The 25,529-nt window shown below is 43.0% G+C and overlaps 4 protein-coding genes across 4 annotated transcripts; 2 read left to right on the top strand and 2 right to left on the bottom strand.

The window, feature by feature from the left end:
* Window positions 1-1,492: 1,492 nt before the first annotated feature.
* On the top strand, window positions 1,493-1,975 carry LOC308099573 (S-phase kinase-associated protein 1-like; the record flags this gene model as incomplete). The annotated part of the gene is made up of 1 exon (XM_080448311.1): window positions 1,493-1,975. One exon carries the CDS (start codon window positions 1,493-1,495, stop codon window positions 1,973-1,975), a length of 483 nt encoding a protein of 160 aa, XP_080304437.1.
* A 3,802-nt stretch (window positions 1,976-5,777) lies between these two features.
* Window positions 5,778-7,070, bottom strand: LOC308099572 (UBX domain-containing protein 4-like; the record flags this gene model as incomplete). The annotated part of the gene is made up of 2 exons (XM_080448310.1): window positions 5,778-5,941; window positions 6,038-7,070. 2 exons carry the CDS (start codon window positions 7,068-7,070, stop codon window positions 5,778-5,780), a joined length of 1,197 nt encoding a protein of 398 aa, XP_080304436.1.
* A 3,657-nt stretch (window positions 7,071-10,727) lies between these two features.
* Window positions 10,728-11,345, bottom strand: LOC308098701 (proteasome subunit beta type-3-like; the record flags this gene model as incomplete). Its single annotated transcript, XM_080447113.1, has 1 exon — window positions 10,728-11,345. One exon carries the CDS (start codon window positions 11,343-11,345, stop codon window positions 10,728-10,730), a length of 618 nt encoding a protein of 205 aa, XP_080303239.1.
* A 2,413-nt stretch (window positions 11,346-13,758) lies between these two features.
* On the top strand, window positions 13,759-20,386 carry LOC308098353 (sarcalumenin-like). Its single transcript, XM_080446668.1, has 6 exons — window positions 13,759-13,879; window positions 15,020-15,115; window positions 15,377-15,469; window positions 15,800-15,916; window positions 16,081-16,314; window positions 17,695-20,386. Exons 1-6 carry the CDS (start codon window positions 13,819-13,821, stop codon window positions 18,507-18,509), a joined length of 1,416 nt encoding a protein of 471 aa, XP_080302794.1. The 5' UTR covers window positions 13,759-13,818; the 3' UTR covers window positions 18,510-20,386.
* The last annotated feature ends 5,143 nt before the right edge of the window (window positions 20,387-25,529 follow it).

The following is a 25,529-nucleotide window of genomic DNA, read 5'->3' as shown; positions in this document are numbered from 1 at the left end:
TGGTGTCAGTATCATGGTCCTGGTGTCAGTATCCTGGTCAGTATCCTGGTGCCAGTATCCTGGTGCCAGTATCCTGGTGTCAGTATTCTGGTCAGTATCTTGGTGTCAGTATCCTGGTCAGTATCTTGGTGTTAGTTGTTAGCTTCACTGTCGCACCACAGTGCATATGTAGGTGGTGTGCTTCTTGCATTTCCTTGCTGTGCCCTGGGTTGGCTCCCACGGTGTCGGTTTGCTTGCCACTAGTTCCGTGTGCCAGCCTCATCTTTCTCTCTCTGATCTTGCCTGTGACCCGTGGTAGGTCCCAGACAGAGGACCACATTTCTGATGTGGCCCGTCCATGTGACACCTAGTGCCATTCGTAGCATTCTTGTATAGACTCCATCCAGGGCCCTTTCCTGTTGTGCTGTGAGGGTCCATGTCTAGGCCTCATACAGTAGTACGGACACTGTACCTACGAACAGCCACGTTGCAGGATCCTGGTGTCAGTATGGGTGTATCCACACATAAGATACAAGTCATCGGAAGTCCCATCCACTCCCATGTTATAGGAAAAAACTGAAAGACCGTCCCGATGTGCGTCTGAAGCGCATTTCCGGAATCCGGGTTCCGCTTTTCATTGAGTAACGGCCGGAACCGGAACAAGGGCTTGCGACAACTAGAGTCAACTTGTATCTCATGTGTGGATGCACCCTATCCTGGTGTCAGTATCCTAGTGTCAGTATCCTGGTGTTTGTATTCTTCTGGAGACAGTATCCTGGTGTTAGTATTCTGGTGACAGTCTCCTGGTGTCTGTGACATACTGGCATAGAGGCAGCTCTGTGTAGGATTTTAGTTCTTGTCTGTATCAAACTACTTTTTGATATATTTTCGCCTCTAGTTCCTCTGTAGCACAGACAAAATGTGAGAGCTGTATAATCACATAAGGCTCTTTTCTTCACATTTCTGGTAAATTTTGACTCTGCACCCTGTTTTTTTGTACTCTTTCATTGAGATCAAAATAGTCAGTTCTCCCATGTGCCACATGAAAATATGAGGTTAGATGTTTAGTTCATCTGTGGCTCAGAGGATATACCACTTGGAAAATGTTGCAAACACAAAGGTCCTCAAAGCCACCACTTGGAATATTTTTTACTTTGCGCCTAAATCCAACTAAGTTAAATGTGTAGCTGTCACCAACACATCCAGTTCCTCTGGAGTACAGAAGGTCAGCCATACAATCACAGGCTCAAAACCAAGAATACCAAAGTTGGAGATAAGATCCCCAAACTGTTGATGCGTCACTCACAGCTTCATGCTGTACTGATGTCATAGATTGGCCTCCAGGAAATGATGTCAGAGACATAGATGACTGACGGGCTGAAACCTTTCCCAAACATGGCGTCATACGTCATACATAAGCCATCGATGACTTCAGTAGTTGTCTTTTGCTCGTTACGCATTTGTGGCCTTGCTATTGACTTCAGCGGAGAGTTGACTTTAAACATTCACAGTTATGCCCCAAATAAAGTTGCAAAGCTCAGACGGAAAGATCTTCGAAGTGGATGTGGAAATGGCCAAACAATCTGTCGTCATCAAGACTATGCTAGAAGATTTGGGAATGGATGATGAAGGAGATGATGACCCAATTCTTCTCCCTAATGTAAACACTGCCATCCTCAAGAAGGTGATCCAGTGGGTCACCCATCACAAAGATGACCCCCCTCTACCCCAGGACAGGGAGAAGGGGACACACGACATCCCTGTGTGGGATCAGAAGTTCCTCGACGTTGACCAGGGCACCCTGTTTGAACTTATCCTGGTTGCCAGCTATTTGGACATCAAAGGATTGTTAGATGTTACCTGCAGGTCGGTGGCCAACGTGATCAAAGGCAAAACCACGGAGGAGATCAGGAAGACATTTCACATTAAGAATGACTTAACGGAGGAGGAAGAAGACCAGATACGCAAAGAGAACCAGTGGTGTCAAGATAATTAAAGGGGGGGTAGTCGATGGTGTCGCACGATCCCCGACACAACACTGAAGAGTAGGGTACTCGTCCCAATTGGCTGGGTGCACTTGGCATGCTATTCATAATCATACTTGTTAATATTCACATTATCTTACAGTAAATACAGGGAATCTCTGTACGTACGTATGTACGTCTGTAATCCACGTATCTCAAGAACCGTTCGCCGCATACAGTACGTCGCAGACGACCCGAGGGAGTGCAGTGCCCAGCATCGAGTCGGCCCGATAGGCTGTTGTCCAGAACCGCCTGAAAACGCTCTGGCCACGGTCCAAATGAGAAACCCCAGCCTAAGATTGATCTCCACACGTCAAATTTCCCACACCTGCCATTTGATTACTTAGTCAGTCTACTTTCCAGTCAGTTTGCACTCTTCAGACATTCAGACATTCTCCACAGGCGTTTACCACTGCACAAGGACTTTCGAGAACCGACGATCCCCCCCAATATGCTGATAACATCAGGAATCTCCATAAGAAGGGCATGAAAGGGACACAGGTAGAGAGACAGATACAGAGATCTCCATATATGGGCACAAAGGGGACACAGACAGACAGACAGACAGACAGACAGACAGACAGACAGACAGACAGACAGACAGACGGTTACAGACGGTTACAGACAGGTATAATGGGTATTGCATAACAGGGTGGGGCATGCATTCCCTATTTGCATCGTTCCAGAGTAGGCCGGTGCCCAACGGGCACCTGTCTAGTTCTTTAGAATTACATCAATTCACCACTCAAGAACCACCCTGCACTGTGTGGTGTAAATAACTAAAAAAAAGAAAAGAAAAGAATGCTTCTACAAATTCCTTTGAGTGAACTAAGTAAAGGCTTTTTTTCACAACTAAAATGAAACATTTAATATTGTTGTCGTTTTTCGTTAGTTTTTGGCGGACACGTGGCAGTCAATATGATAGCCCGGAGGGGAGACCTCTTGTTTGGCCCAATGGTATGGCCAGTGTATAAGTCGAACCTCCCTCGACATACTGTATCAAGCTCAACTTCTCTGCGACTGTAGGGTCTATGGTCCTATATAACTGTGAATGCTGGACTCAGAGGTCTGCCCTACAGAAGCCCCTACACCAGAATGCTGTGTGCAGTACTAAACATCAACACGAACAAGCATGTTACCAACAAGCATTTGTATGGCCATACAGATGAGAAGTGAGTCAGTGAGAAGATAGCAGCCAGGAAAAAGTTATGGGAGTCAACACACTGGCATCAATCACAAGGGAGTGCAGCATCTACCTGGACGTACTAAAGAAACCTTTTTCATATTTTTGATAACATGGCATGTAGTATACTTTTACGGCATGGCTTTGCAGGAATCTATCCGTCTAAAAGAGCACCAGTCTGTCTTCTGTCTGTCTGTGTAACATAGCAAATCCGTAATCTCACAAACTTCTGGACCAATCGGTGCTGGATTTCTCGTGCACATTGCCCGTAGGCCACAGAAGTACCTTTTTTTTTTAAACTTATGTTTTATACTTTTTGATGAAGTGGTCCGGTGCTCAGTCGATGAACACAGGATTTTTTTGTTTGATTCCCATACATTCCATGTTTACATTCTGGAGAACTTGGTTCTGGGATACATTTCTCTCTTAAAGGGCTAGGACAAAAATTGGTGCTCCATTGATTAGAAATTGATAATTCAAAATATGCTCCTCATTGACTTCCATGGTACAGTGAAACAGCTCTCAAAGTCACTCTTTTAGCCTGTAAACGAATGCAAACAAAGCTGATTCTGACAGTATAGAACATCACATAACCCAGTACTGTTTGTATACAATACAAACGTCAACTTCCTGTTGATTTTACGATTTGAAGTTGTGGATCTAGATCCACGGATCCAGTCCGGGTTTTATTCCTATTAAGATTCTGAGAAGGGCGAAAGCCAGAAACGTCACAGCAGCACTCAGGTGCAATTAAGAACTAGTAACTAGAAAGGTGCAATTCTGGGAAATTGCAAGTGTGGTGATATATGGCGTTTTGTTTTTAAGAAATAGGCCCCTCCCACAAATGCTGCAAACCAATACATTGTCACGTCACTCCCGAGATCACTTGTGTTTGAGTCATTCAATTTTAAATAGGTTTTGTAATTAAGAACGATATTTATAATCCGATGACCTTCCCCTTACAGTTTTATGGAATTGAAGTATTAAGTGTCTGCCCTGAGTCTAAATAAATACATTTATTGCACTGGAAACACACGTCTCTGCTCCCCTCTTCTTATTAAACCTGTTGTTGGGTATTTTGAACTGTGAATTTATGTGAAATTCTCTGGTGAAACTCCCAGGGTGGCGTAGTCTGGTATTCTGTTTCCGGGCCTAAGTGCCCTGGCTACCTATGCATACCTACATGTGTATTCCATTAGAATGAACTAAGAAGTTATTCTGACTAAGAATAATCTTTCAATTGAGCCATGCTGCTCAAGATAGTCAAATATTTGTTTGTCGTCAGTGTTATTGGCTAGAACAGTCTAATCCTCTGGGAAATCGTAGGGAAGGCTTGTACAGTAGAGACAGTGGTTTCTGTTATAAATAAATATATGTTTGTTTTCTGTCTGTACATTGAGTTGAGTTGAAAAGGTTAATTTATTATTGAATGCTGTGCCCATTGTTTAGAGCAGTGGTTCTCAAACTTTTTCATGTCAAGGACCACCAAATTCACCCTCCATCAGAGAATTTGTGTTAGACTGTTTAAAAAATAGTCAATTATTTTCACCTTTTCACGATTTTCTGAAAATAGCCGACGTGTATAGGTTTAAGTAGTTAAATTGATGTTGATTCACTGGTTTAGAGGGTTTAAGGTCATTTGGGCAGAGTCACATGGTCAGAGTGAAGCTCTCAATCAGTCAGAAGCAAGCAGAGTTGATCCGAGAGGTCATGTTTATGGGAACGCCAGAGAGAGATATTGATACTACAATTCTGCACAGGGTTCAAGAGGCGCACACAGTAAATGGTCCTTTTATTTTATGTTTGTTTGTGATTTTATTGTGATGTAATTTCTTGAATTTGTTTGAGAGACCTTACTATAACCTTATGTCATAATTGGGTGCACCTGTGTGGACTTGCCAATGCTCTGCTTCATAATGATCATGGACTCAACTTCTTTTTAGTTTTCACTGTGTCTTATGGTGTCTACTGTTTGGAGGAGTTTGGAGAATAAATCCTAGAAAGAGACATCTGTATGATGCATGGCCATTTGTTGGCCCTGTGCAGCTACAAGGCCATTTTTACATAATGGCTTCTACTGTATGTGGATATCAGACTTTACTTGGCCAGTCTGTGACATCAGTTCAAGAAAATGCACAAACATCCACATGTTTGAAATCCTACTCGCGGATGAGGGAAGGTGGCCTTATGTCTGCACACTGGCTCATCACTGATGCCTGGGTTTTTTCCGCGGGGTAGCCTCACCAACGCTGATGAGGATGCGGCGCAATAAAAAAAGAAAGTAGCAGCAGAATCAACTTGATTCTGATTATAGATTTAATAATGAACTTACTTAAATATATACTCAACGGGCACACACAAATACAAGAACATGCAAAGTGTAGTGCATTCAATGTTCACTCGCAAAATGACAGACAGTAGCAGATGACGGGCAATAGCATTCTAACCCTATGCCTGAACTGGTACCATTATGTGCTCAGACAAGGACCTCCCTCTGGCTACATTATTATCTACTCATGCAATGGATGAGCAGTACAGCCCTGGAAAAGAGTGAAAACAATAACCCTCTAAAACAGCACACCTCTGTTTCACTACATCTGCTGGGTGGAGTTGCCATTCCAAGTGTTATTGTCGTCCTCGCTGTCTTCCTGGGCGCGAAACCGGTTGATGTTGCCGTCTTTCTTGAAGTCCTTTGGCGTTTGTTCACCAGAGGTGGCTGATGATGAGCTCTGGTAAGTTTTGGGCTGTGGGGTGCCTGCGGGAGAGGGGTCTCCACTGAATAACCTCCATACAGCCAGCAGGGGATACAATGCTATATTCTTAATTATATCGCATAATATATATATTGTACCTCCAACGTACCGGCTCAACGTGTTGGTAGGCCAGCCCGTTTGAGGCATAAGCAATATGGAGGCACTGGGGGCCAGATCTAGCTCGAGCAGGGTCTTGTTCAGGTCCTCGTCTGCAAACTTCCGCGGAGGGAACATGGTGGCAAGGGAGAAGTTACCGTAGCGCCAGCGGTCCCCAACTTCATGAACCGCAAACTGCCGCACTTCCTGCAGACTGCTCTCTGAGGGGAACTGATTGGTGAAGGAAGAACCGTCTGGGAGCCGGAACTGTATATTCACTATGTCACGTCTGTCCCTGACCCTGTTTAACAAGGCCTCCTTCTTGGCTTGCTGTTCTGCCTGCTTGACCTGTAGTGCTGCCTGCTTGACGGCCTCCATCTCCTGGTTCTTGGCGTAGCGTGCAGCTTTGTCAGCGTTGTCCAAAGCAATCTGCTGTTTAACACGGTCGCGGTCTGCCTTCCGTTCAGCCTTCTTACGGTTCCACTCCTCCAGGAGCTGCTTGGTCTTCAAGTCCTCCAGTTTACTCTTGAAGTTCAACATGTCCTTCTCCATCTTCCTCCGCTCCATCTCTTTGTTGATCTCCTGCTCTTCTTTCCTCCTTTGTTCTCGTCTCCAGGTCTCCAGGTTTTCCTCCGGCTGAAAGCTTTTGGAGGTGTCACCTGATGATAACTCTGCTATACCGCCACGCATTTGCAGAGCATGCATCTGTTTGACTTTGTTGATTGTTCCTGTGAGTTCTTCGGCAGACACGCTGCCGGCGATGACTTCGAGGAGAATGCCATTCTCTCCGATGAAGAAGCTGGATGGTATGCGCATCACTGTATAGATCTGGGAGAACTGCACGCATGTCTCACTCTTGGCATCCACTTTGATTGCCACACAACTCTGTGCAGCTTCAGAAACGTTGTCATCCTCCCAGCTGGACATCAGCTGTTCAGACTGCTCATCCTCACCTGTTATAACAACAACAAAGATGAAAGTCTGTTGCTTGGCGGAGGCAATGGCATTGTGAATGGAGCCCTGAAACCACAGCATTGTCTAGCAAATCGTGCCTGTCCTATCGGTGTTTTCTGTTAGGTTATTGACTAGTAGCATCAATGCTTAAATTAAGCCAAGCTGCACAAGCTTATATTGGCCGCTGACGTAAGATTAACCATACACAAACCCGATATGCATAGACAAGACATATATGGATATCCAGTTGTCCAGATTTGCAGATCCAACCGATATGCCCATATCGGCATGCCTGTATATGGCCATATACTGATGACATCAGGGATCTCCATATATGGGCATAAAAGGAACAAGGACTGATACATTCTAAAGGCCATTTCAGACGGGGAGCGATTGACACCCTTAGTAATTCACTTTCAATGAGAAGGGGGGGATTATTTGAATAGTGAGTGAAACAAAATATAGCTGAACCTAGACGCTACACCGCAGCCCAGGCGGAGGGACTGAGCAGAGCGGATGAAAGTGGACACACCTCTGGGGGTACCAGTGAAAGAATACGCCGACCATGCACGAATCAGCAGCTGTGGAGGAGGTGTGGTGACCACTGGAGGAATTACGGGCCTGCTGTCCCTCGTCTTCCATTGCTGCTGTGTTTTTATTTTCGTTTTACAAGGTTTATTAAATTGGGTTATTTACCTAGGTAAAATGTACCTAAAAAATTACCTAGGTAAATTTGTTTATCATGGTTTATCACAGAAGCGGTTACGCCCGAGCCCACTGCCTCTTGTCTTGGTTGTCTGTGGTGTGAGATCGCTTAGCCCCGTCATTCATTCACGTCCTTCTCTGTCTGTGTTCAGTTTTTTAATGAGTCCGCTCTCCTATTCATTCAGGGAAAGCTCCGCCCCGCTCGCTCACACTGGCTGCCGATGACGTGTGCCTCAGTCGGATTGGCCGAGGGATCCACGCTCCAGAGACGGTGATTGTTACGGCTGTCATAGTTCAGGTACTTAGAGGGTGTGGAATGTGGGCCCAGGGGTAGAATGGCATTATTGTACATAAACAAAACGTAAACTAATCCAACGGTAAGGGTCGTAAATCCTGCTCTATGTTAATTAAAACTATTTGTAGTTAAACAGCTGAAAACCCAGTGTAAAAAGGATGAGACGAAATCAAAGACAGACACAGGCTGGTTCTCAAATTCTCAAAGTTGACATTGTATTAAGAGGGAGAATCAATACACGAGGCACCGTACAGCAAAAATATCTCTCTGAATAAACCATCAATGATCACAATAGTTATACACAAATGAAGTTGTTATCAGCTCTGACGATGACAGCTGGCCATGAGGAGCCTCGCTCGTAGGTTGAGAGAGAAGATGGCAAGCTGATGGTGTGACAGTTTATCTTGGACAAACAGTGTCCAAATGTCTGAAACAACACGTTGACCTCGGCTCTGACTGGCGTCGCTGGAGGTGTTGCTGCTTTATCATAGATGGTCAAGTTAACTCCAATGAGCTGTTATTGTATTCCTCCAGAGATAATCAGTGACCTCGGAGGGCCTGCGCTCTGTACAGCTCAAAACACATGCAGTCTCTAGAGGAAAGGAGAGAACTAATATTAGGATTAGTTCCGTACAATCTCGAACTGAATAAAATCATAGGATTGGTATAGGCAAACTTGAGTTATGCCAAGATGGCACACTAAAATAGGATAGGATGGCAGATTTTAGACATTTTATATGAACTTGACATTGGGCCAGTTATGACACTAGACAAATGATTATTATAAAAATATCCATCAATTACTATTCAAGAAAATAAATATAGATAATGCACTATACAAATAATTGAACAAAATAAATAAATAATACCCCTCAGTCTACCCTGTCACACTTGCACCACAGAGTTCGTAGTAGAACATTTAAATTTGTACCTTGTGGCTCCATCTTTGCCTCTAGCCGTCTTCCAAGTCTTTATAGATCGAAGTCCTTTATAATGTCTTTGAAGTCCATCAGTTTTTGACCCCATAATGAAATAAAAGTGCATGCAAACTAATATTTTGTGTCTGTCTGTCTGTCTGTCACTCTGTCACGGGCGTAACTCGTTTGGTCTCAAATGTATGTGTGTCTCATATGATCCAGAGGTGTGCGGTGCCAAATGGCAATTCGTACGGACCAACGGTTTCCGAGAACTGAAAATCCACAAATATCTGTATCTGTCAGCCCGCAAGTCTGAGAAAGACACAGAAATGTTCAGTTTATTCTATGCCTCCCTGATTGGCCAACCCAATCCCTCATCTTCACGGATTGATGGAGCGTCACATAATGTTTGTGCCACTAAGCCAGTATAAATCCCTGATTCGCTAACTCGACCCGTCGACTTGACTGATTGGCCGAGCTTCACAACGCATAATGTTCGTTAAGCCAATTTAAACGGAAATAATCGTTCTGACTTAAACGGCCCCAAGTGGGCCGTAGTATGATTGGTCCAGCGGTCTGCAAGAGTAGCTCCGGACAAGCACACACATGCTACAATCAAGTACAGATGAAACGTATTTGTGTCCATGTTAATAATAGTCTCTAATGTCAATCTTGATGTTAAAAATTTAAGCAAATGGCCGGTATGGTTGAGCAATCTTCCTTCTGCTTTATGAGCGTGCGGAGTGCCTGCTGGACTCCGGGAAAGAAGGGATGTTGTAGGCTTTGAATGAATTGTTGTGACTATCATGCTTACTACTGACCATAAGGCTATGTTTATCTGGCAGTTGGCAACCTTAGAGAGGCATGAAAACATGCACATTCAATAGCCTATGAAAGCTATATGAAATAATGTTAAACCCAAATACTGCATGTGCATAATTCATAGACAAAAAAAACATCTCAACTCTTATCTAAAATCTCTCTTTATTTAAAATGACAGGTACTATAGTTTAGGTTTCAATGCATTAAAATTATTATTATTTTCTTTTATTACATTTTTGGTTCATTTGATTTATTAGTCATCACTGTGACCTCTTGAAAATAGTTTTTTTGGTCTAATGAGGGCTTGGCTTCCATGTGGATCTCAGACTTCATGTCTCCAGTGTATAGCATCAGTTATCTATCGTTTCTGTCGGGTGGAAACCTCATATGTCCAAAACAGTTACCTTGCAGATCTACAAGCTTGTGTATCTGCTACTTTTGATCAAGTAGGGCATTGATTTCTGCCCGACAGCAACGCTAGGATGTATAGCTCCGTATTTAGGCAAGGTCTCAGCCCGATTCGACTGCCATTGACTTCCATTAGAAAATTAAAAAAACATTATGTGAAAGAAAAATTGGATCATGTGGATCTTGAGATCTACATGGAAATGGTGTGGCGTCCATTAATCCCGGACGTCATGTGGGCAGCCTAGTTGTCTATGAAAAAATGCATGAAGGTATATTTCCTTGGCCGACTGGCAAGAGTGCACAAAACATTTGACACTGATCGGTCCGACGGTTCGCAAGATTTGTTCCAGACAAACAGACAGATAGACAGACCCTCTTATAAATGACTAGCCTCATACAGAGCAACGGCATAAAAAATGCCTACCGGCAGGATACGCAAGAAATATGGTGCTGCGGTTTGTGAGATTAGTCCCAGACAGACTGGCAGACAGACAGACAGGGGCAAAAACATAATCTCCAGCTTGCCTTCGGCCTGGTGGAGAAAAAAAAAATTGTATTCAAAACATGTGAATGTAATGGATAAAGACGTCTCTAGTCCATTCTGGCCTTGAGGGTACGTGTGGTAACCTTGTCTTTCTCAATCATATGTACAATCACTCCCATTCCCGACACAGCATCCCTGTCTACTGCATTCAGCATTGCCTGGGAGATCGTCTCAAATAGGTCCTCCGGTTCCAGGTCTGGTTCCCACAGTGACTCACACATGCCATACATCTGCTCGGAGCACGTGCCACTCACAACAAAGTCTTCTGTCACCATGGGACAACCAATCAAATCCTGGCAGCAGATGAATGGTTCAAAGGTCTTAGGATCCAGTCCGGCAATCACAGGTTCAATGAAGTATGGTCCAAACCTCCTTTCATATAACAGGTTAGACACGATGCTCATAAAGGTCTTGGGCTTGATTTGGCGACCCTCCTTCAATTCATAGAGGTTCAGTTTGAATTTGAGTCTCTGGGAAACCGTCTGTACGTCAGTGGCCAGTCCGGCCAGGCCGATGTACAGCCTGTCTCCCATGGGGAAGATCCTTTGGAAATCTGTGGTGATCATTTGAGACTGAATGCCAAATCTACGATCGGCTGCTATCGCCACACAGTCCTTCCCTCGCATGGCCATGACGGCCCCACCATTATAGGACATGATAGACATTGTGAACACGTATATATCCCAAATCTGGAAAACCTGTTAGTAATTTGAACGTTATTAATGAAGGTTGGTTGGCCAAGGTGAACACAATTTAAAGAAACAGAGCCAGACAAAGTAACTGAAGCTGTACAGGCTTATATTGGCCTTGTGACGTCAGACCTCACATTGTGATTGGCCGAGAGGCATTGTCAATGTTTCCAAATATAGAAACATTTTAACCTTACCTGGCTGCTAGTATGTTTACAAATCAATCTTAACGTGCTACCAAATTACCAGTCTTGCATGGCCTGATGATCAGAGATCTCTGCCTACTGAGCTGTCTGGTGACATCTAAATTCAGTGAATTATGCTAAAACTGGTGGGGAGGGGGGGGCAATTCCCTTTCAGGACACACGCCCCTCCCGTTACGTAATCAATCCAATGCCCACCGTTGTCACAGTGCTATGATGTCAGTACTAAGTTGTAATATTGATGACATCAGGGATTTACATTTATGGGCATAAAAGACAGACACACAGACAGACAGAGGTTTTGATAACATCAGGGATTGTGAAGTGGAGTAGTGGAATAGAAGTATAAAGTATTGAAAAATGGAAAAACTCAATTTTACTTATGTAGAGTAAATATAGTTAGTTACTTTCCACCACTGAGTATAAACATTCTGTGCTTTACAGCAGTGGTTCTCAACCTTTTCAGGCCACGACCCCACCAAAAAGTTATATTTGAACTGGGACCCCCCACCCTGACAAGCACTTGGAATTGTAGGACTTGAGGCATTACATTTTTTAGGCATTACATTTAGTTTGCTGCTCTACAAGCTCACAATGCGTCGCACTGTGAATTTAACACAAATCTTCTCTTCTGGAGGTCCCTGGCAGGCTGGCACATGTTTTTGGATGGGGATCCATGACCAAATATAAGATATCAATTTGGGGGTCTTTTTTGAGAACCACTGGCCAATGTGTTTTAAATTTGGATGTGTTGAAGTCTAGTGTGTACTCAAGGTCAGCGCGCAGTAACAACAATTACTGTGCTGTGCTGGGAGAGAAACTCCCAATAAACTGCAACAACTGTTTTAACCACTTTTAAATATTTCTGAAGATTTAAAACATTTCAAAGCTTTTCAAAAATAGCTATTATGGCTATTTGTTGTATGATCAAGTATAGGGTGGTTAATGTTTTTATATTGATTCAAAGGGTTCCACATGACACACATACTCTCTCTCTCTTTATACACATACATATATACGCACACACGCACATCACAGGGACGGACATGCACACCACACACACATTAAATAAGGTCTGGTTGGAGCTACAGTAAGGACCTTTTCTTTCATCCTGTCCAATACTGATGTCCACAACGATAGGCTACATTATGTAAACAGGAAGTGCAAACGACTGTGAACTTCTCCATGAATTTCCCTCTGGTGCACCAGGAAAGATTGTCTCTGATATCTGTAGGCCTATGCTCTGGATAATAAGCCGTAAAGTTTTGGTAAGGACTGGAGACATCATTTGTGCTTGTCATTTATTGCTCAAATTCCACAATTCTAAGAATGCACATCGCTAAATAAGGTTTTCTTCCTTCCACGATACAATTAACCACATGAACATTAGCGTCCCTATTCTGGGCATGTCATACTAGGCGAAGAGTCGTCAACAATAGGCAAACATTCTGTAAAAACAGCTGATATACAAGCATACAACACATCGCAACGCAGCACATTGTAAGCTTGTAGATCGGCTATTTTCAGCAAATATATTTGGTGTAGAGGAAAAAAAGATGGGGGCCAAGAATTTACCCCTGGGGGACCCCAGTCAACAAAGTATTATGGGTTTACGTGGTTAAGGAAATGTGCCAGTTCTCACAATACACAATCAGTTCACCCATTTTCATCACTCTGACTTCTGTTTCTTGACAAGCACCCCTGTCCAGAAACAACACTAGCACTCTAATCTACTGAATATCCCATAATAGTGTTTTTAAAAAAAATGCATTAAAATTTATATATTTATACTCAGGGGACACATAATAACCCCACAAGAGGAGCTGGGAATAATGACTTCCATATTTTAGGTATTTTATAGCTTTTCTGTAGTTCAACTTCTTCCAGTGTGAAGTAATTAGCTTGAAAAACTATAATATGATTTCAAAGGAGCTCCCAAGATTCAAGATTTGATTAAGCAACCATTATAATGGTTGTTCACTTTCTGTTTCCAGTCCCACACACACACACACACACACACACACACACACACACACACACACACACACACACACACACACACACACACACACACACACACACACACACACACACACACACACACACACACACACACACACACACACACACACGGCCAACCCCCTTTTCTCTCTGCACTTTACACTCCTACTTCCTTGTTACCAGTCTGTGTCAAGGCATACTGTACACAGAACTGTGTAACTATCACAGTTCTCCTGGCAGCCGCCATGAAGGGTTTAGTCTCAATCTGCTGCTTCGTCTCCATGTTGCTCTTACAGGCCACAGCAGGTAAGGGACTGAAGCATTTGAATTCTTTATCTGGGTTAGTTTTCTATCTGCACTGTGCTTTCACTTTCTTTTCATTTCCGTCAGACTACTGTACACAATAATGCTGCCTCCACAGTCAAAGGTTCCCTGTACGCATTTGAATACAGACCAGTTGAGTGGAGAAAGATGATTGTGTTATTTAATAGGGTCAATGGCAGTGGGCATCAGTGATGCGGCGTCACACATATTCATGGACACCTACTGCATGTAAAGTGCAGTGGTTAAATCCAATCTCCTCATCATTCATTCAGGATATTCAAGATTAGATGATTAGATCAATAGTTGAATGGGCCAGAGGACTGGAGCTGGATTAGGGTCTCTGTGCCCCCACCCCCTTTCCCCTCCAACTTTTCAACAGTATAAAGTCTGTGTCAAGGCATACATGTATGTCACAGTTCTCCTGAACTCAGCTATCATGAAGGGTTTAGTTTCAATCTGCTTTGTCTCCCTGCTGCTCTTGCCGGCCACAGAAGGTAAGCCTGAAGCGTTATAACAGTTATCTGGGTTAGTTTCTTATTCACTACAGTAGACATCTGTTCTACTCTACTTGCATTTATTGTACAATTTATTCTACTTACAGTAGATAATGCTAATGTAGACAGTGGCATGACGTACGTTTATGGTTGGGTTGATATAATACTGTATTGTGCTACTTTGTCAGGGATGGGCAGTATTTCAGATCCATACTATGTAACTGGTATTTGATAGTGTACCAAAAATACTTATTGTTCCGTATTTCTGAATTAAAAAAAAAGACAAATACTGCAAGCAAGTTCAAATTCATGGTACAGTAAATCTAGATGATTATAAGATAAAGTATAACTTGTAGGGTAACTTGCAGGATGAAGATGAATGCCCAAGAATGATTATGCTAGCTATCTTTATCAACTGAAAGGGAAATGTAACCACGTGGCTTGTTGTTGCTGTTATTCAATAGTCTATTTATGGGGGCATGCATTTAAAATTAATTAGGTATTCAAAAGTACAAATTACAAAGCACATTTAATTGTTATTATATTAATGCATTGCTGTATTGAAATTGAAATAAGGCAGTGAATAGTGATTAATTCATGATGTTTCCTTTGTTGTTTGTGTTTGCAGAGAAAGAAAAAGATGCCCCCTCCATCCTCAGAGACGGATCTCACATCGATGAAACGCTGCAGCTCGATTATAAGGAGGACACACAATACCATACAGGTTAGAATGGGATAGCGTCTGGTGGTGGAGTAAGTTAGCGGCCCTGAACTGTTTGTTTATCTGATGAGAAGGCTAGAACATGCTCCAAGACCTGTTAATAGTATATTAGTGCAAATGGGAAAGGTAGGTTAACACTAGTCTAACTACAGTAACAAGTCAAACTCATCCTCTCACAATTAGTGTGTTCTCTTTTATCCATTCCATCTGCCTCTTTCGGTCTCTGACATATCTTATTCTCACTGCTTTTTCATTATCATTTAGCTCTGGAGAAGTTGCATGACATCTACCGCTCATCCATCGAACCCCTGAGGCAGGCCTACAAGTACGACGATCTGGGACAGCATCAGATCTCAGGTATGATGGACGCTTTGGCTGTGTGTGCATTCTGCTTCACCTTGTTCTATAGTGTGTGCATTCAGTGTTTGAGTTGATTTGGTGACCGATCTGTTGACTGTTTTATACACATATACTCACACCAACTGCCAATAAATTAATATATGAAGCTGTTGTGTGTTTGTTTGTTTCTCAAAAGTCCTGCTTAAAACAACTGAAACTTGATATTATGAGACTATTACTAAATAATAAATATCCATATCTTCCATCTTTTGAGCTGAATTTGTAAAGTTGAGGGTTATGCTTTTGTTAACCGGTTTTCTGACAATTACTCCTGTTCTTGCCTTACAGAAAAAGAGATTAACTCAAAGCCCATGGTGTTGTTCCTGGGACCTTGGAGTGTAGGAAAGTCCTCAATGATCAACTATCTCCTGGGCATGCAAGACGGCCCCTACCAGCTCCCCATAGGTTAGCCAACAGCTGATACTCAATTTCAAGAAAATGAGTCTCATTCTCTTCTTATCTTCCATTAAAGCATGTCATTTTCCTCACTGCACTTCTCTCCATCTCTTTCTGACCCAACCAACTCCAACTTTTCCTCATATTGTAATTTGTTCAACGTTTGTCCTCAGGTGCTCAACCCACTACCTCTGAGTTTACTATAATCATGCACGGGGAGAAGACCGCCAAAGTGGAGGGTATTGTCATGGCAGCAGACAGCTCCCGTCCTTTCTCCCATCTCGAGAAGTTTGGCCAGAACTTTCTGAAAAGGCTGACAGGTATTGAGATGCCCCACAAGCTGCTGGAACATGTCACCTTTGTAGACACACCTGGAATTATGGAAAACCGCAAGCAGCAAGAGAGAGGTGAGGCTCAGGGGATACAATGTTGATGTTGAATAAGTTGTACCTAAAAAGTGCATCCTTTCACATAATATAATGAGTTTTTGAATAACCAGTTTGATATTTCGTGATCAATTTGAATTTGATCTTATTAAGGCCAAAAGACTAGAAAAAGCATCATTCAGGCGTTTGGGCCCTTTGCGACCTGAAAGCCCCCCCACACACCTTTACCCTCTGACACTACCAGCCCTCCTCCTAGCTGTCCCCTAACCTTCGATTGTAATGTACATGTATTGTATAATACATGTACGTTTTATTTCTGAAAAGCAGAAGCCATTGAATTTGTTATGAATGCAGAATGTGATTCTATTATCAAAAATCAGCTCCTTATAAAGATTGTTGCTAGTTATTTCTTCCTCATTGGCCACAATAAAAACATTCATGCTGCTGGTTCTCTTTCCCCTGAAGAAGGCAGTGTTTAACTGCCCATGAGGCAGTTTCACCAATTCACCAATTCCAATCTCCAATAAATGTATTATTTATTGGAGACCAATTCATTCATTCTCTTGCCCATGACCTTTATTAATGGAGAATGGGAAAAAAATGGGAAAGCCAGTGTGACAAAATCTTCACTCTGCTACCGTCTGGGTTGGTCCCAGTCTGGAAGCTCAGTCCTGGTGATGTGCTGTGCTATGTTGTTCTGTTTTAAAGGAGTAGTTCACCCAAAAAAGTACTAATTTTCTATCATTACACAACCCATGAAGCATTGAATTAATGGGAATGTTTTTGTTTTTGTCGCATTCCTGAGCCAATAATTTGATGACCGCCGGAAAGATGCTAATGTATCCGATAGGAGACTCAAAGGAGTCTCCACTGAGTCTCCTACCGGAGAGACCGCCGGTCATCAAATTATTGGCTCAGGAATGCGACAAAAACAATCTCCATGAATTCAAGGCTTCATGGGGTGCGTAATTGATAGAAAATACGTAATTTTTTGGGTGAACTACTCCTTTAACCTTTTGTAGAGCTTTAGTTTGCAGTCGTGAGTAGAGCATCATTCATACCAAGCAGATAGCAATTGTCTCGCCACCTCTACAACGGTACCCACGGGTGGTGATCAGCTCAGGCCCTCGCTGATGTGAACCAATAGGAAGCTGAAGCAGCTCACTTTCCTGTTAATGTGAATGGGGCATGTGCTCTCTGCAGCTCCCTGTAGATTGCCAATGCACAAAGTAAGGTGCCCCACCTAGTGGCTATAATCTGGGATAAAAATTTTATGTAAATTGAAATGGGAAAGTGTGAGCGTTATGGCAATTGGATAACTGGTGTGCTGTGGGAACGCGCAAACTCACATTAGTCTCCAATTCTAGCAGTGATGTAGACTATTTCTCTTTTTTCTTCCAGGCTACCCCTTCAATGATGTTTGCCAGTGGTTCATTGACCGTGCTGACCTGATCTTTATATTGTTTGACCCCACCAAGCTGGATGTGGGGCTGGAGCTGGAGATGATCTTCAAGCAGCTGAAGGGCCGTGAGTCCCAGATCCGCATCATCCTCAACAAGGCTGACAAACTGGACACGCAGGAATTGATGAGGGTTTATGGAGCCCTGTTCTGGAGTTTAGCCCCCCTCATCAATGTGATTGAGCCTCCACGAGTCTATGTCAGCTCCTTCTGGCCGTACGCCTACCAACCTGACACCAGCTGGGAGCTCTTCAAACGTGAAGAAATCTCCCTCCTGGAGGACCTCAACAAGGTGATTGTAAACCGCCTGGAGAACAAGATCGCCTTCATTCGCCAGCACAGCATCCGCGTGCGCATCCATGCTCTCCTGGTCGACAGCTACATTAAAGCCTTATATGACAATAAGGGTTATTTCAGTGATCCCGAGCTGGTCTTCAAGGAGATTGTGGATGACCCTGACAAGTTCTACATCTTCAAGTCCCTCCTGAGCATGACCAATGTTAACAAATATGACCTACCCAACCGCAATACTTACCGTGATTTCTTCAGCATCAATCGGATCACTGACTTCAAAGCCCTGTCGTCTCACTGCTCCTACATGGGAGGCTGTCTAATGGAAAAGCTCAAGAAGGCAATCACACAGGAGCTACCTGACCTCCTCAGCAGCATCAATGCTGATGAGGAGCAGCCCGGCCTGTCCTCATGTGAGGTTACCGGCTGTGGTGAGAAACTAAACAACCACTACAAAAAAAGCTGAGCTGCTGGGTGGGTTCGATTCCCGCCGAGGACGCTGTGGGCGCTGGGGGCGTGTTCTCTCCTCCGTGCCATCAGTGCCCATACCCTAGGTGGGGTTGATGAAAGGGCCTACTCTGTGTGGAGTTTGCATGTTCTCCCCGTGTCTCCTAGGGTAGGTACCCTCACAAGAACATGCTGTAATCCTGGTCTCTATACTGCCTCCCCCTGATCAGCCGGGGCGCCTGATGGAGGGGAAAGGAACTGGTTGGAATAACGTGTTCCTTCCACGCGCTACGTCTAACCAGGGAACCTACCCCCTGTCGGCTCTCATGCATTGAAGGAGGCATGGGCTCTGCTCTAAGCTCTCCCTAGGCTGGCAGAGGCAGTGTAGCGCCCAGGATTACATAGGCAATTGGCACTGGGTGAAAAAATGGGTTACAACATCGTGGGATAAAAATGTAATAAAAAAATATTAAATAAAAAGCTGAGCTGCTGACCAGATGCTTGCAACATCTCTGGTTCTAGCTAGAGTCGTGTGTTGCACAAGCATATTTCCCCATCTTTGTATCTAGACGCTCCAATCGAAATACAGAAATCTTTTTTTATCTCTAATTATTCAATCAAATCTGAGTAACATTTGAAATAATGAGAAGTGGGAAGGAGTGTATTTGAATACCAGATTTTCAGGCCGCCTTCAAATCTAGTCCTATATTGTGCTGATCAGAACTATTATTTTTGGTGTGACAATTCTCATGTCAGACGCCTGAACAGTGTTTGTGCCAAGATTAGAGCATCAGTGCTTGAGGCCCCCTTGAGGTCCCTGGGGGCCACACATGGCCCCTTTGGCTCCCCTAATGGGGCCCCTGGTGGCCGAACATGGCCCCTGGTGTGACTATTATCACGGCAGACCCCTGAACAGTATTTGAGCCAAGTTTGGTGCGTTACATTTGTGACGTAGACCCACCGTCTACTGTCCACCGTCGACCCTCCATCGTCTCATTAGGCAATCTTAATACAGGATGTTAATGCACGAATGAAAGATGAGGAAAGATTAAAGGATTAATGTGAAGTGGGTGAAATGATTTGATGATATTTGACTGTCTACAGTATTTGACACAGTCAACGACCAGCTTCTCCTGGAGAGACGGCGAGCTCGGCATATGCTGCGGAGGTCCATGGCATATGGCCTATTTACAACGTGCATGTTAACTATGAGGTGTTGATGAAAGGACTGTACTATTACCAGCAATGTTTTCTATCTTGACATACAAAAATGTATACATACAACCTTCATTAGTTTATGTTGTCTAATCTAATGTGTGAATTGTAATGTTAATCAAGTCAGAGACTTGCATACAGATACCTGGTAGACCACAGAACATGTAAGCCATGTCCCGAATTGATTTATTCCGATTTTTTGTTTGTTTATTTATTTATTATTTAATAAAAAATAAAAAAAATGATATAAAACAATTAATTGTATAATTAATATAATAGTATTTCTAAGTAGCAGAATTTCCAGAAGTCTAGTAGTGTAATTAGTTATTTCTTCTATCAAATATTGGGGTAGCTTGGACCAAAGCTTCATGCAACATTTAGCTGCAGCAGCAGGAAGAGGATAGGCCTATTTTATTTGTCAGAATTATGTTATTTTTGCATGGTAGGCTAATGCAGTTGAAAGCACGGATTGAATTTATATTCATGTATGCCAGTTCATGTGCCGTTCATGTGAAATAACCAAATCCTATTGTGCAGATTGTTTTGTCAAAGTTCATACAATCATTGCCTTTGAATGCATTATAAAGCGCAGATTGGAAAGCCTAGCTGAAGAAAATATTATAAACAAATGTAAACTAATATACGACAACCGCAACATCTAAAAATGGTCTATTTCTATGTACGATATGGACAATGATCCTCATCCTTTTCTAGGCCCTCCCTAATCTATTTTGTAGTTTTGAGTATGGGCTGGGGACATTAACTGGACAGTACCCTAATAAATAGATTAACTGCTACTGTATATCCTCTACTAGTCTAAAAAAGTGCCTGGCTAATTCATTTGGAATTATGTACTGCCTTTTGCTCTTTGTTCTCCCTTACTAATCCTATGTTATGAATACCAGCATCCTCTATAAACTCCAATATGTACAAAACTCACTGGCTACTGGTCAAACAGAATTTACCTTCTTTTTTTTAACTACTCATTACCCACTACAAGGACCTCCTCAACAATATAGCTCCCCCTACCTCTCGAACCTCAAAAAAAAAAACATGTATCTTTTTAACTGTTTTAATTATTTATTTTTTACTCAATTTTGATCTTATTTGGCCAAACTAATTTTCTTGTCATTCAAGGCAATTTGAGTATTTAAAAAACTATTATTATTATCGTTATTATTATTATTATATTATATTATTATTGTTGTTATTATTATTTAGCTAACAATAATGGAAATAATGCACTGCGTCCACAATACAAAGTCCTAGGGGTGGAATAAGTGGAACTCATCTACCTGTTGCTAAGGACATTTGTTCAGGGCAGGCATTACAGTATGTTTACATTGCAGTTACAGAGCATGTCCACTAGAGGATGCTGTATAAAACGTTATACATTTTAGCACCAGGTACTTTAATTCCTTTTTAACAGGTCGTTCATGAAAGTCCTTACGGTCTTGTTTCCAATGAGAACCTGTGAGCAATTGGGGTTAAGAGTCTTGCTCAGGGACAAATTTCATATCATCGGCACATATGCTGGGATAGCCTGGAATCGAACCTGGGGCAACCAGGGCCTCTGGTTCCCTAGGCGGGCTCACTAACCACTCAGCTATGGCCGCCCACATACCTACTGTACCACCAATGTTCTGAGATTGTGTGTCTTTTTTATCAATCAATTTAACTTGACTGGGACTACATTTAGGAATGCGTGCATTACAAGCAGGCCCCTTAAGGACAAAAACACAAAACTATTTTGGATCCACAGTGGAAATATTGATGTTCTCTCTCTCTCTCTCTCTCTCTTTCTCTCTCTCTCTCTCTGTCTCTCTCTGTCTCCCTCCCTCTCCCTCCCTCTCCCTCTCTCTCCCTCCCTCTCCCTCTCTCTCTCTCTCTCTCCCTCCCTCTCTCTCTCTCTCTCCCTCTCTCTCTCTCTCTCTCTCTCTCACACACACACACACACACACACACACACACACACACACACACACACACACACACACACACACGGCATGGTTATAGCTGCTTTGCATCAGTAGTTTGTCGTGACTAGAAGTGGCCTCACAATGATTTGATCATTTAAGGAACAATTAAATGCATCTCTAATTTCCCCACCTTTCATAAAAACACAATAAATCTAACAGCTTATTTCTATTGTGGTCCAAAAATGTATAAACAATGTACTGATGAATGAATGAATGAATGAATGGATGCTTGAATGCGTGTGTGTGTGTGTGTGTGTGTGTGTGTGTGTGTGTGTGTGTGTGTGTGTGTGTGTGTGTGTGTGTGTGTGTGTGTGTGTGTGTGTGTGTGTGTGTGTGTGTGTGTGTGTGTGTGTGTGTGTGTGTGTGTTTGTGTGTGTGTTGTTATGTTTGTGAATGATCAGGCCATGACACAGTTTGCCAGAGAACTTCACTTTACTTTCTTAGCTCAAGAGAACAACGTAACAACAACATCAACATCAAAACCACGTGAGACTCAAGTAATCGATCACCGACAATCCCCACACTCATAGCAACAGGCAAGGGTAAATGAGCGCAGCACCATCGAACAGAACAGCAGTTAGTCAGACATAACATTCCCCCCCCCCCGGCAAAATTTCAAGCATATAAAGCTGACACAAAGTCCTGTAAGTGGGCGGGGCGTGAACGTACGCGAGGAGGACGTGGGGAGGCACAGGGCTGAGGCCGAGCAGGCCGAGGAATGTCCATGACCTGTGCAGGGGCAACTAAGGGCACTGGGGAATCTGCGGTGAGGGGCATATCAACAGCCGTGTGTGGCGGAGCAGGGACCTTTCGTAGACGGCTGGAGTGCCAACGAGAGCCATCGTTGAGGAGGTAGGTGGCAGGGCCCAGCTGGCGGCAACTTGAAGGGGGAAGGACCAGAATGAGGCCATTTTATTGTCCCGGTGAGGCCGACGGACCCTGACCCAGTCGGAGGCGGCGATGACTGGCGCCTTGGCCCGTTTCGACTGGTCAAAGCGGTGCTTCATCTGAGCCTGCTGACGGGTGACTGAGGCCTTGACCACAGGGGAAGGTGAAAGGGAAAAGGCCGTAGGGGAACGGAGCCTGTCAAGGGGCAGGGTGAGGTCCCGGCCCAGCATGAGGTAGGCTGGGGAGACACCTGTGGTAGAGTGCTTGGTGGCCCTGTAGTGCAGTAGAGTGTGACGGAGGGCCTGAGAGAAGGAGCACCCCTGGGCCGTGTGTGCCCTGATGCCGTTTTTCAAGGACTGGTTGAAGCGTTCAACGCCACCGTTGGCCTGGGGGTGATAGTACGCCGTACGCACATGGCGGATACCCTTGCTGTGGAGATAATCAGTGAACTCTGCAGAGACCATCTGAGGGCCATTATCCGTCGTAAGGGTCCGGGGAAGGCCCCAGCGAGTGAATAGAGAGTCCAGAAAATCAATGATGACCTGAGAGGTCACATCTTTTGAAGTTCTCGGATATGGTCATCTTTAAAACACTACAGGTCATGTATAAAGCAAGATATAATCAATTACCGGGAAATGTACGAAGCAAATTTTTGGATAAAGAGGGGGGATATAACCTCAGAGGACCACTGAACTTCAAGAAACATGTGATGAAAACAGATCTTAAAATAATGTGCATCTCTTCTTATGGAGCCACCCTATGGAATGGGTTAGAGGATGAATTAAAATATTGTGAAAACATACATAAATTCAAAGTTAGACTAAAGAGATCAGAAGGGAAGAAGAGATTGATTGAAAGCATGATGTAGTGCTATATAATTACATTATATGATTATATTAGACAGTAGAAATGGTTATAATATTGTAATTGCTGTATTGTTATATCATATTATATCATAACATATTATATTAAATGTGTAATGTGTAAATATGAATAATGTATACGTAAGTAGGTGCGCCATGTCTCTCTCTCTTCAATCTATTCCTTTTCCATGTCTCTCTCTCCGCCCTTAGATTGTCCGCAATTTTGAGCAGTTTGAAAAACACTTAAACCCAGGATTTTTCAGTTATTTGCGTGAAATGGTATCATCTGTTTGACCTCCGTTTTCACTGGATCAGGTCTGTTGGTCCAATGGCTTCCCGCTTAAGTGAATGTTTCACAACATCAAGGTTGCCGGTTCAAGCCTCACTTGGTGGAAACTTCATTTAAAGTGCATTGCAAACTGTAATAATGAATACATATGCAATTGATAAAGATAACATGAAATGCTTATCTGAGAAGGTCTGTTTTTGCAATGTATGACATACTTCATTCTGAAAATAGCCGATCTACAATCTCAAAACTTTTCAGATAGCAACGTGTTTCTGAGCTTGTAGATCGGCTGCTTTCACTGGTTCAGTTTTATCTTCAACAGACAACCTCAGCCTGGTCAAAGCTATAGCACTATAGGTAGTGTTGCAGCCTGTCAATCCTAAGGTTGAGGGTTCGATTCCTGTTAATGGCAATAGGTTGACACGTCCAATCAATCCATTCTGCTTCCATCTTTCTCTCTCTTCAATCTATTGTTTCCATGTCTCTCTCTCTTCAATCTATTCCGTTTCCATGTCTCTCTCTCCGCCCTTAGATTGTCCGCAATTTTGAGCAGTTTGAAAAACACTTAAACCCAGGATTTTTCAGTTATTTGCGTGAAATGGTATCATCTGTCTGACCTCCGTTTTCACTGGATCAGGTCTGTTGGTCCAATGGCTTCCCGCTTAAGTGAATTTTTCATAACATCAAGGTTGCCGGTTCAAGCCTCACTTGGTGGAGACTTCGCATTGCAAACAACAAGACTGTATTAATGAATACATATGCAATTGATAAAGATAACATGAAATGCTTATCTGAGAAGGTATGTTTTTGCAATGTATGACATACTTCATTCTGAAAATAGCCGATCTACAATCTCAAAACTTTTCAGATAGCAACGTGTTTCTAAGCTTGTAGATCGACTGCTTTCACTGGTTCACTTTTATATTCAACAGACAACCTTAGCCTGGACAACGCTATAGCACTATAGGTAGTGTTGCAGCCTGTCAATCCGAAGGTTGAGGGTTCGATTCCTGTTAATGGCAATAGGTTGAGATGTCCAATCAATCCATTCTGCTTCCATCTCTCTCTCTCTCTCTTCAATCTATTATGTTTCCATGTCTCTTGTTAGGTTCTTGATCGTAATCTTAAACCCCCTTGCTGTTAATCACACACAGATAAAGAATTTTACACGTGACACACGAGATCTCTTTTACTCGACGAGGATTGTGACCACCATGTAACTCACTTCACAAGGTCCAAAATCACAATGGCGCACTCCCCTCTGTCCAAGCACTTTATTAGAAAAGGGGAGGGGACAGAGGAGTACAGAGGAGTGGAATTCTACTAGCTGATAAGGACTGTCAGACATATTACACATTGGATTAATACATTGCAGGAATTCAATTAAATGAATACAAATCAAAGAAAGAACTTATATACACACATTATAATATATATCTCTGTACACAGATATTATAAACTGGTCCTAACATTCCCTCCTGTTGTTCATTTAATTAATACTTCTGAACATCAATCACATTTTTCTTGCCTTCACATTTCAAAATGAACATCATAACAGGATTTTTATTAATCAACCCAACAACTCAAACATTTGCCTCTTCGCTTCCAGTGGCCTTGGGACTAACTTTCTATGTCACTCTCAAATAGGGCTTGAAAGGAATAACTAATGGTCTTGCTTTGCGTCACTAACATTCTTGGAATTAATGTCATCTGAAATAAAAAAACACCACATGTCCTTTTTATCAGAAACGCAGACCCCTCCACTCGCAGCAGTCAAAAGGTCAAGAGTCCATCTATTCTGGACT

This window comes from Gymnoscopelus braueri, assembly GCF_963280865.1.
Source record: "Gymnoscopelus braueri genome assembly, chromosome: 13".
NCBI lineage: Eukaryota > Metazoa > Chordata > Actinopteri > Myctophiformes > Myctophidae > Gymnoscopelus > Gymnoscopelus braueri.
Note: the sequence above shows the minus strand (reverse complement) of the source record. Positions and strands in the feature narration are given on the sequence as shown.

Excerpts from the sequence above, each read along its gene's own strand:
- LOC308098353 (XM_080446668.1), top strand. The coding sequence starts at position 13,819 with ATGAAGGGTTTAGTCTCAATCTGCTGCTTCGTCTCCATGTTGCTCTTA. Across the intron at positions 15,116-15,376 it reads GGACACACAATACCATACAG|CTCTGGAGAAGTTGCATGAC; the intron begins GTTAGAATGGGA and ends ATTATCATTTAG. Across the intron at positions 16,315-17,694 it reads CCGCAAGCAGCAAGAGAGAG|GCTACCCCTTCAATGATGTT; the intron begins GTGAGGCTCAGG and ends TTTTTCTTCCAG.